Genomic DNA, 12,477 nt, shown 5'->3' with positions numbered 1-12,477 from the left:
CCCCGCGAAAAACTAACCAGGAACTCGATTGACTCCTAGGGGAGAGTTGCTACGTAGTTTTTGGGCTCATTCTTTTTGTACATTCATAAAATTTGGTTAGCTACGGTCTAGGTTCGGTTAGTTTGAAGGACCACACGATACCTTAGTGACGCTGCGTGCATCTGAAAATGGTTTGCGAATGTCAGATACACGACATTCCACATCGTCGATCCAGCACAACGTCCGCATGACGAGATTGAGGTGATTGCGAGCTTCAATGACACTTGCCATGCCATCGAGCTGGTCAAACGCTGCAAATCCGTAGTCAGGCCAATAAGCAAGCAGATCAATATCGTTCCTTATCTTGATTGTTTTAATAGCTTCCATGATTTGGTTCATCAGTGGGATGGATTTCACGACGGGGATGCCTTGCCCGACCGCGTATGACCTCGCTGATAACTTGCCACGCACCTCAACGGAAGAAAGCACGAGAGTGTCTAGCATCGCTTTTGTGCGGAAGATGCTGTATGGACCATCGAATAGCGCAGCCACTTCGTCAAAACTTGCCTGCTTTCCCACCCGTTCTTCTCGATATTTTGTTACTAGCACGATTGCCTTTTTGTAGTTTACCTTGGTCTTCGCTCGCTTGCACTGTGCTTTAGTTATTCCATTAACTAGCGGACGCTCAGCAAACTTCGACTTAGCCCCGCCACGCTTGGTTTTCGAAGTGGTTTCATTTTTTGGTGCTGCTCTCCCTGTCTTTATGATGAATTCGTTCTTCTCTAACTTTCTCCTCGAGGAGCGAATCAACTTAGCTACTATTGAGAGGGGCATCGCTGCTGCGTTGTGTTGTATCACGCCTTACCACTTTGCGCTCATTGTCTCCTTCCTGCCGCACGCCAGTGTCGTCTCCATATTTAGTACTTGGCTGCTCTTCCACAACAATCGAATCCAACGGTCAACTGGCTTCCCTGACAAACGACAACTGCGAGAGCGTCGCAGCACCAACTGAAGAGGCTTCAGAAAACCCTTTAAACAGCGTGTCATTCTTGTGATAGAACGCCACAACGGTGCCATTTTTCAGTGCTTCGTAGAACTCTTCCATCCATGGTATCGCAACTCGATACGTGGGTGTCGACTGCAGCGCCATGCGATCAACGCTTATTTCGGATAGAGCCTTCGACTCGGTGTATCTCGAAGTCCTTGAGAGAGCTTTTTCTTTTGGTAACGGGGCGCACGAGACTTGGCGAAGTCCACCGGGAGAGACTTCTCCCTCGGCAATATTATTTACCGGACTGTGAACGATTCACGTCGTGAAAATTAAACGCATTGGAGGGAGAACGGTCTCATATTTGCACCTACTCCTTACGAACATTACGTGACGGCACGGTAACAGACCTTTTTGCATGAAGACGCAGTTACATTGACTCCGCTGCATCACAGAGCATCAACGTTATCAAAAGAAAAAAATAAGCCAAAAATAAATCAAACCAAAATGGATACCTGTGTGTCGACTTCATACGTAGACGAGCTCATTCCACTCGACACTACCGCTGTGCTAGCGTTTTCCATGCTCACAGTGTAGTCAGCACCAAGGCCTGTAGCAAGCGTGTGCTCCTCCGAGGCAAGTCTTGGCGCGAAGTCACTGATTTGCAAGGCTAGCGCTGCAAGCTCAGGGTCCTCGTTAAGTCCACTTGGTCTCACTGCCACGCGGTTAAATTCTGCAATATACTGCTCTTTAGCTTATTCTTGTAGGGTAATAAGGGTCGTCACAAGCAGGTCGATTGTAATGGTACGACGAATGCCGGCCGGTAAGAAATAATCCAAGTCCGAAAAACACTTGGTGGCAAAGACCTCCAAATACATACTCGCTAAAAAGTCGTTGCACCGAAGCTGTGGAAGGGAGAAGTACGCAATCATGCTAGTGATTGTCTGGGCTTCACGCCAAGAAAATTTTTGGCCATATAGGGCCACTGGAAGAAGGATCACGACCGAACCTTTGCCTCGGTTTAGGTCTTTTAAACGAAATTGTAGTTATGTTTAAAACTTAGCGTTACACTGGTCGTACTTCAAATCATGCCAGACTATAGGACCAAACCCGGCTGGTAGGCCCCGTAAGCATGAGGAAAGCCTGCATCCTTTGGTACGTAAGCTAGGTTCTGACATGAATAAAAGCAGTATGCCTATTGCAGCTCCAAAACTGGCGAAGCGGCTTTTTCACGAATTTGACATTTTAATTTCTGTGCGGTCTTTGCGGCGAGTGCTCCGTCGAATGGGAATGAGGTTCATTAAGGGGACCTCTCGCAACATTTTAGCTGAATCGACAGCTAATGTTTCTTTTTGCACACAATGTTTAAGGAAAAAAGTCGCCAATCTGAATAGGCGGAGCTTTCCTATTCGTCCGGAAGTGTTTCTGGACGAAACATTCTGCAACTTGAACCATGTTGCTCAGCTTTCATGGGTTGATGAAGATAAAATCCGATATTCAAAAAGTGCTAGAGGCCCCAGGTGCGATATTATCCTTTTTATTGCTTTTGTATTAATATTTTGGATTGTTTTTAGCATTTTTTGTTATTTTTCTGTTGTTTTCGCGACTCGAACAGGTTTTGCATTGTTGCTGCCGGCATTGTTCGTCGCGAAAAAAAACGGAATGGTTGGGCAACTGCTAGAACAATCGAGAGAGGTGCGGCAATCCAACCTAAAACGAAAACACGATGACAACTACCACGGAAATTTCAACACAGAACAATTCGAGAGATAGTTCGAAGACCTATGTGCACATTTAGCCAGCAAATATGGTCCTTGCAACATACACATGGATGGCGCGAGCTATCACAAGAACCAAACAAACTCTGCCCCCAACTCGAGAGCTCTCAAAAACGATATGGAAGCATGGCTTGAATAAAAATGTGTGATTTTATCTTTTATGCTGACTTATTTAAAAGGTTTAACTTTTTTTCTCAAATTAGAGATTTGGTACGACGTCAGCTACACTAAAGCTGAGCTGATAATGCTTGTTCGTGCCAACAAGCCTAAACCAATCTACAGGGCTACATAAATTGCTACTTCACCTAGCCATTTGGTATATTATACTCCGCCATACCACCCCAAACTACAGCCCATTGAACTTATTTGGGCTAACATTAAGGGCGTCATCTCGGACGACCCTGCTTCCGATATGGCGGAGCTTCGTTCCAAGACTGACACTGGATTTGCATCTCTAGTCTTTGATACCTGGCCAGGTGCCTATCAGCACGCTCAAGAGTACGAGCAAAAGTACCTGCAGTTGGCGGACGAGTGTGAACTCGTATCCGATTCAGAAGATAGTGAGCATAAAAGCTGTGAGGACTGTCAGTGACTGACCCGTTGGCTGATCTATACCCCAAAACATGCCATTTTAAAGTTTTTCTAACAAATATACAGTTTTTTTACAATCATGATAAAGGACCAGATTATCGTAATATTTTCAAAATGATTGTGAATCTCCATCTGCTATCACAGATAAGCCAATAAAGGAGCTCAAGTCATTGTACGTGGCATATTTTCAATTGCAAATAATTTTACAACAAATAATGGGCCTTTTTAAAAGTCAGAATGAAGGGAAAGGGCTTCAAAATTGCAAAATGGGACTGCAGATTCGGACTTAGAACCCATTTTACCCTATATATCTAAATGTCGATATAGATTTTGTAGAAGGAAATAGCGTTTTTTGGGTGCAAAGTCCGTCCGAGGTTTGGTGGCCGGGACAATAGGGATTTCGCGGCAGTGGCCACTGCCGCGTCACACACCCAGCACGAGGTCGATCTCGTGCTGTATTCCCTTGTCCTGCGGAAGTTCCGCAGGAATCGCTTCCGGGAGCACATCCTTGTGCTCCAGCAGAACATCGTAGAAGGGACTCGACTTCAATGAGTCCCCGCTCTGCTCGTCGAGGCGCTGCTTCTTCGTCTTTGCGCTGTGAGTGTCCTTACTCTCAGCGGTATTCGCAGCGTGTAGCTGCCTCAACTCCCCCCCCCCTACGCTTTCCACCCTTTCAATATCGGAAAGGATATATGTTCGATGCGTCCATCGTACAGGTCCTTCGCGAAGCGCATCCAGCCCATGACTGGAAGCGACGTCAACTCCGACGCACGCATCGGAGGATTCACCAGTTGCATTGACCGGTACTGGAGACCTGTACGGGTCCGACTCAAGACGTTCAACGCTGCGACGCACGACGTCATCACCGATGTCTGCCCGGCAGACATCGTTCAAATAGCCTCGGTCCCGGACCGAGCCTAGCACAGCTTTTGTCGCTTTCGTCGTCTTTTGTTCTTGTGAAGCCCGGCCTCACATGTTTCTCGTCCAGGTCCGGCCTTGGACGGATTTTCGTTGTAACCGTCGGCGGATTCTTTCCGCGGACGCGAATGATCAAGCCCGGCTTGATTGCATTCCGCTTCGTCGTGCGGTCCGGCTGCACGCGAGCACGCAAGCGTTTTCAGTGTTGGACGTTTGCAACCGCCAACACGGCTTGCCGCGTCGTCACCTCGTCGCCTTTCGGCGGAGGCCCCTCTCGATGTTGATTTCGAGTTTGTGTCGACTCCCGGGGTCGATACGTCCTTGTTACCTCGACGCATTTCGGCGGAGCCCTTTGTGATTTTTTATCTAATCACAACCGTGCCAACTACCGGAGCTGGCATGCCGACATCACAGCTACTGTCTGTAGCTGGATTGCCTTGCACATCTGATGCATCCGTCCCCGGGACGCATAAGATCTACGCGAACCTGAAGAAGTGTATCTTCGGGGCGAGCGAGATACCCTTGGGTGTCTCGTCGGGAAGAACGGCGTACGCCCTGACCCAGAAAAGGTCAGAGTGATCAATAAATGGCCTATGCCATCCAGCGTGAAGGAACAGAGCCGGTTCCTTGAACTTAAGTTAAGACAATCGACGACTTTTTTTAAAGTCGTAATGCGGGTCAAGTGCGGGAATCAAAGTCACCGCACAGCGCACCAACGTTCTGTGTCAAGAAGCCACAGAGCGGATGGCGCATCGTTCATGTTCAACAAGCTGAGCGATGCGACGATACCGGCGCAGACTTCGATACCACGAAAAGGTGTTATCATCGATTCGATGACCAAGGGCACCATCTACGGTGCTCTTGATCTGCGAGACCGGTTCTATCCGATCCTGATGCGTGAGAGGGACATTCCTCTCACGGCGATGAGCAATCCAAGCGGTATGTTTTGAGAGTGGCTCGTAACGCCACAGGGACTGAAGAGCACCCCTACAACCTTCAATAGATGTGCTACACATCTATTGCGCTCAGTGCGTGACTTCGCACCGAGCTACTTCGGCGACGTGTTCGTACACAGCCGGGCTGTGGACGAGAAGATTGACATTGAGGTGCACAAAGAGCACCCCGTCAACTGCTAGGGCTTATGCGTAAAGACGCAGCCCCGTGACAGCTATTGTCTGTGACTTGAAGTTCTTTCATACTTGATCGATCACCTCCCCGAGTTGATACGGTCATTGAAGTATGAACGTGTCTCAAATCGGAAATCAGATTTGAGACAGACCAACGACTGCCTCAGTCGTTGTGACTTGTGAATGTGCACCGGAGGCTGCATCGTAAGATGCTGCCTCAACGGTGGGTTCGGATGCACCTCGCGGTGCATGCGTGACACTGAGAGGGTCATCGCTCTCTGTCGCGTTACGTCCGAAGTCTACACGTGTACACTTCTCCCAGTTGATCACTGGTTCATGCCGTACAAGCCACGGCATGCTTAATTGTAAGTCAAACTTATCGTCCAGCTCCAGGAAGATGAGATCTTCCACAAACACCCGGTGTTTGTACGAGAAGCGCACGCGTACTACGCGCTTCTCCGTTCTGACGATGGCACCTGTTGCCAACCATGCCTCCAAAATACTTCGAGGTGTTTTAACTTCCTCGAGGTTTCGTTTCAGGAGACTTTTGAGTCGAACAAAGTTGTTCGACACACCTGAGTCAACCAAAGCAAGAAAAGAGTCTGCTCTCTTCGACGTCACTTTCAGGATGACAAGATTTGGCTTGTCATCTTGCTTCTAGCAGCGAGAATCCCTCTCGCGGGGGCCGCAGTCCTCAGAGTCGCGTGTCCGTTGTAGACACGCGCGACGGCAATACCAGTAGGGCGCGGGGCGCCCTACTGGTTCTGCACGTTTTCTTATTGCACGCGGCGATGCCTGGCATCGCCACGTCGGCCCCTGGCTGAGTGCATAGGCGCTGTGTACTCACGCGCAAAGTGTTCGGTGTACCCACATCGGTAACACCGCCCTTGTCCCCAATACGCGGTTGGCGTATAGCAGCGGAAGTGTTTGAGAGGTCCGTAGGCTATGGACCTCCCGCTCTCATCATCGGACGTGCCTTTCTCGGCACATTCGCATGCAGCTTAGCCTGCTTCAGGCTAAACGCCTCTTGCATCGCAGGATCAATCGCAGCTTCGAGAGTACTTGGGTACGCTAGGAAGAAATAGGGCTTAACCGACCCATCCTTCAAGCCCTTCATGAACGTGACAACTTTTGTCGCCTCGTCGATCGAATTGGTCATGATGTTTGAGACCAAGTACCGTGCACGTTGGGCGTGAGCATGAACGTCATGGTTACCTTGCTGCAGGTCGAGAAACTCTGATCTCGACCGGAACTTGTTCTGAGGGGCTCAAACGCTTGTCTGAGCTTCTCCTCGAATATCGCATACGTGCTAAAGCACGTATGATCGGCGGCCGTACGCCCAGCTCCTCGCTCGTCCATAAAGGCATGACATTGCGAGCGCAACCTTCGATGGCTCGTCAGTGTCGAGTTCAACAAGCCATCGGAGAAGAGGCTCGCCCTCTTCCCTCTTGTAATTGCTCTCGTGCGGTTTCAACGACTGTTGTCCCAGACGACACTTTCGTAACAGCAGCGGCATCGCGCTGCTTGCTCATGATGAATCGCAGAGCAACACCGTGTTGCTCTGTCGGCGACAGCGTACGTAGCATTGTCGCTACAGCTGCCTCTCCAATGCGTGTCGACAGTCTTAGGAGAGCTTCCCACTCTGGATCCGCCAGATGGGGACAGTCTGCATGCACAATGTGCGTGGCAGAACCATTTGGGCATCGCATGGACGGATTACTGTTCATGGGTTTGTTCTCCGCCCTGTGTTCGTATTCCATACGAACTCGTTGGTTAGTCGGTCGTTGGACGGACGTAATGGGCCCACTATTTCGGCTTACACGCAAGCGCACGTGTATGAGGAAGCGTAAGTTGCGTTCACATAGATTAACTATACTTTCGTCCGACAGTATAGATTTACTTAAAAAAGAAAGCAAAGCCGATTTCTGGTAAAATGAAAACTGTTTATTTGTTTTGTTTGGGGTTTCCTTCTAATCTAATATTCTAAATGAAATGACGAATGGTTGACATAATCCTATTATTCTAATTAGTTGAAGATATTGACTTTTAACCAATGAATGCCTTGAATGCATGCAGACAAACAGTCTGTCATATGTAGCCATTGGTGTATCTTACACCAATGTGGAAAGCCGCTTTCGTAACGGAGTGGCTGTGTAGCCACTTGCGTGTAACCCCGTTACAAGTGTTGCTGTGCATCTTCCACTGGACCAAGACATCAAACGAGCGTCCACGCTCTAAGCGAATTAGAAGCAACGGGTAAGAGGGCGCCGGCGTATTTAACGGTGCACTGGTGGCAACCAGCTTGGACACAATCGGCGCACGTGCAAAGACCGCAAAATTGGCACTTAGTTGTATTAGATGCACCTACATGGGCACTTTGAATACATTTTACAACGTGACCGGATCAATGTGCATTACGTTTTTAAAAACACATGTTGATTAGCATGGCGTAGAGATCGTGACCACCTACCGATTCAGCATTGAAAATGTTAAAACACACCGATCGAGTCATTTTCCCCTGATGCAACATGTGCACCGTGAGCATCCAGACTAGATGTACGAGGCTGTGATGTTGAGCAATTCTACGGCTGAAACGGACTCTATGTTCAATTAGGTACGTGCGACGGTCGGACCTCAATGCTGTTCTTAACTGCGGTTGAACGGTTGAATATTCAACCATCCAAATGTGCCAGAAACAAGTGCACACTTAGCCGTTCAACAGAGTGGTTTAGCACGAAGCAGCGAACGTTTGTCGCCCGATTTATTTTTCAAGCCTAAGCATAGTCGAGACATACTCGCTCGTAGTATGTCTGTAGCAACGTGAAGAATGCTCGCCACATTCTGTTCTCTCTATACAAAACGTTGTATACAAATGTACCAACATCATGGTACTTGGCTTTTTGTCTGTATAGCGGGAGCTGGTGGCGCAAGCACCTCACAGCTCACAACAAGATTTTATCTCCGAGTGAAGAACGGAGTCCCCTCACCCGACCAAGATGCGCAAGACACAAGTTCGCTTTGACGACGGGGATGACGAAGCACTGCTTCAGGAGATACTGGCTGTCAATCCCTTTCAAGTGGAGCGTGGTGGTCGCACGGCAGCTTGGACGACGGTGGCGTCAGCTTTGGTGCTCGACTTTGATACAAGGCGGTGCCGGGAGCGCTGTACGCTTCTTCTGTCCAAATTCAAGGCCAAGATGACCAAGAGTGCAGCTGTCAGTGGCATTGAAGAAGAGCACACCGAAAGTGACGACTTGGTCGCCAACGTGCTGGAGCTGTTTGAGGACGCCGAGGCTGCTCGATATGACAAGAAGCAGCAAAAGGCGACCAAGCAGCGCGACGACGAGCGTGCCGACGCCATGCGTGACCGGGAGGAGAGGAAGAAGGAGAAAACACGACACGTTTACCGAGTTGCTGGCGCATGTTAATGAGGGGGGCGAGCTCACACGTGCTTTAGAAATGAGAAAGGTAACTAACGAAGATAATTGTCTCGCTTTAGAGCGCGAACGCTTAGGTTTAGAGCGTGATGAGCGCATGGCGTCTATTGACGTTATGAGAGCTCTCACGGCTCGTCTGCCTCAGTAGAAGCTAGTAGTGCTATATACACCTGTAGTGTAGGTGATTTAACTCCGAAAACGCCACGAATCTGGTTTGGATTAGCACAATATCTAAAGTTGGTCAGAAGAGCCGCCACCAAGTAGTACTTACCAATCGGGGAAAGAAGCAGCTTCGACGAGACCTTTATATTCACGTACGGCCACAGTCGTGTTACGCCACCAAAACCATACTCTACAGCAACTCGCACGACACTCATTGCAGCATTAAAGGCTTCCTGGTCTCGCGAAAGACGTGACCCTTTGTACCCAACCTGTAAATTTGGCGTATTTGAGTACGCAGGGTCCCCAAATAAACAATAGGCCTCAGAATGCGCAGTCTGGAGGCGCTGCAGGATGCGACTTTCGCGTAGCAGGTAGATATCGTGGCGACGACGGCCTACCACAGGACCGTAAAAGTCGATAAAGATGCCGTCTGGAGCCAAAACTCCCTGGAACTTCAATGCGTGCTTGCATTTGTGTCCGTTGTAGCACTCCCGCTGGTCGCGAGCAGGGCGAGCTATGGCACGAACGGTGCCGTCTATAAAGACGATGCATCTCTTAATCGGACTTTCCTTGCGGATATAGCCTGCGCGTAAGCTTCGCATCGTGAAGTACTTAAAATGCCGCACTCGAGCGCAAGCAGTCGGGCGTACTTAGCGTACATGAGGTTCACCATTAGCCGGAAAATAAGGCATAGCGCAGTAGGCGACCTGCCGAACATGACGGCGAGACCACCGTACCGGCCTGGATACGCTAGTCGGTGCTGCATAACACAGATCCCCTCGACTCCATCAACCCGAACGCGGCTTGGCAATTTGTAGTCTTCCTCGCGCTTTAGAGCCTTGTGCAGGCGTACTATGTCGGCTTTCCAGAAGCGGAGGCTATAGCGGCAGTTACCATCACTCAGAGCGTAAACATTGTTATAGAAAGGATGTGTCTTGGTACTGGAGGGCACGCGACGAGACGGTAGCTGTGAGCATGAAGTTCTTTCCTATCATCTCGGCTGTTCGCGTCCAATGCGAACAGTATTGTATATGTACTGTCACTGTCTTCCGTTCATGAGTAATTTGCTAAAGTACTCTCCAAGTAGTAAACGTGTGAGCTCTTCGTCTGGGCACTCTCAAGCCAGTGCTTGACGTCGCCGTCCGCAAAACGCAGCCTCAACAGCTCTGCAATCATTTCGTCTCACCACTTGAATCGCTTCCCAATCTTCGACTTCTTGGAGCTCGTAGCCAACGGCACAGGCTCGGCTTTCGCTCCGAGCGCTGGGTGATCTTATTCTGTTGGACCAGGGCTGCTTATAGGGTGGCAGAGGTCAACGTCGTTCAACTCGTCCATCTAAATGCCAAATGAAATGATAAGCAAGATGTTCTCTAGCTAGAGGCAAATGGTTGGTAGGTTGCGAGCGTTTACTTGGCCAAGCTATGGAGAAGACTGGACTGAGCATCCATATTTCACTTGGACAACAGCCACTTCACCCTAACCTCAAATTATCGCAGCGTCGCGATTGTTGTGCCCACACCTAAACAAGGGCCTAATCAATAGTGAGGGAAATGAAGTCCGGGACAATTGTGATAGTGACGGCAAGGTTGGTGTGGTGTATTGGTACTGCTGAGCGCATTAATGTAGTATCACAGTTTGTAGTTTATGAGACGCACGATGTGGACGAGGCTATAGGCAGATAACAAGAGCAAATACCATGATTTCGCTCTATCGACTTCAAACAACTGCAACCGCTGGTGGTTTTTCATCTCGATCGGCTTTGTCTGTGTCACAGTGGAATACTAGAACAAAAACCCGTCAGGTTTAAGGCCTACCTTCACTATTGCTGTTTTAGAACATCCGAAAGAGTTCTTTGGATTCACTCAGCAGATGCTAAGATGTCAACAAAAGTACTTAATTGGGAATATCATAAAATATTATCTAGAACTGTATCTTATATTTTCAGATTTCTAAGTTAAAATATCATATGATACTTAGTTAGAATACACTCACATAAAATAACCTAATTTATGTCGATTAGTAATCGCCAAAATCCTATCCGACAGTGCTTTCCTGTAAATCACTAAAACAGTCTCTGTATCCAACAGCGATATTGAAAACGGGACTCGTTTTGATTAATACAATTCGTATTTTAGTGTATTTAAAATAGAGACGATCGCAGTGCTTTAAGCAATTTGCGTCTTGGAGGCGCTACCGCACAGGTGCTCCGATAATAACATTGCAATAATATCATCAATTCACTCAGAAATGATATATTGTTTTTCTGAGACCAAAAGTGAAAATAAATTATTGTATCCAAACTAAGCTATTTTTTCACTGTCATGCTTCAAAAATTTGTTTTTCAAGAAAGAAACATGGCAAAGTTAAATAAAAAAATAAGAAAGTACAAGCGGAAAAAATCTATTGAAAGTGACTTCTGGTATCTTAAAAAGCCATTGTAAATTATTGTTTTGAAATTCCAATACAATAATTATTTAAGAGCAGCTACGGCAGTGCAGTAGCGGCCGATGCGGCACTAAACACTTCGATGTTGGCCCTAAATTGGGGCCATGCAGCATAGCACAGGAATAGGGTGGAGCAGCAGTATACACCAAGGCTCGGGGGCGTGGGTAGTAGAACAGCCTGCAAACATATAGCATATTGTAACAGCAAATACCTGAGCTAAGCGGGCTGCTTAAGCGTGCGCACGCACACCATCAGAGCTTGGACACAGGTCATGTCGTTTTCGTGCTACTCCATATCAACTTGGACTGCTCGATTCAGCCGGTGGCTAGCACATCCAACAAGAGGGATGTCAATGAGCGTGACAAGCAGGCGGTTAACGGCATAGTTGTCGCCCACAGCAATAGACAATCTTTCAGCTTCTTGCTGAAGTCTCAGGGCAGCATCCAGCAAGAAACGCATAGTGCCCACGTGCCGAGAGGTCCCGGTGGAGCTCTCTAAAGTGGGGTGCCATGCAGAAGGGCGGGGTCTTCGTGATGCTGCATACTTCGTGGCAAGCGATGAAGCACTCCGAGGTGTGGCTATTTTTGTCCAGGAGGAGCTCAAATCTGTCCGGTATTTCGGCCACAATCCCGTTGAGGCTTTACATGGAACTCATGAGTGTCTCAACACGAATTGGTTCAAATTAGAGTAGCTAAATTCACAAAAAGCTGTCAAAGTATACGTAGCAAAGTGAAACTCAGTCAAAAATTCTCCTTACCGCGTCGCAGCTTGGCCCTCGAAGAAGTGAAGCGGGGGGTTGCTCTTGACGATCCATTCCAGCCAGCCGTAGACGTCGCTCAAGCGTTCGTCGTCTGTGTCGCCGTTATTTGCAAATACGTCGTCATCGCAACAAGTGCTGCTACTGACCGAATCCCCTTAGATATGACACTCAGAAAAGTGTTCGCACATAGACCAGAAATTGTGTGTACTGTCTATCCAAAGTGTTCATAATAAAATCTACTGTTGTAGATTAATATCTGCAACGGCTCGGAACATGTCGTCAAAATCATCGT

At 48.3% G+C, this 12,477-nt stretch overlaps 1 protein-coding gene across 1 annotated transcript; it reads left to right on the top strand.

Moving 5' to 3' along the window:
- Nucleotides 1-2,251: 2,251 nt before the first annotated feature.
- PITG_17051 (uncharacterized protein) lies at nucleotides 2,252-2,884 on the top strand (the record flags this gene model as incomplete). Its single annotated transcript, XM_002897208.1, has 4 exons — nucleotides 2,252-2,487; nucleotides 2,583-2,607; nucleotides 2,663-2,739; nucleotides 2,809-2,884. 4 exons carry the CDS (start codon nucleotides 2,252-2,254, stop codon nucleotides 2,882-2,884), a joined length of 414 nt encoding a protein of 137 aa, XP_002897254.1.
- Between the last annotated feature and the right edge of the window lie 9,593 nt (nucleotides 2,885-12,477).

Source organism: Phytophthora infestans, genomic scaffold (assembly GCF_000142945.1).
Source record: "Phytophthora infestans T30-4 supercont1.47 genomic scaffold, whole genome shotgun sequence".
NCBI classification, from domain to species: Eukaryota; Oomycota; class Peronosporomycetes; order Peronosporales; family Peronosporaceae; genus Phytophthora; species Phytophthora infestans.
This window is presented reverse-complemented; position numbering and strand designations above follow the sequence as displayed.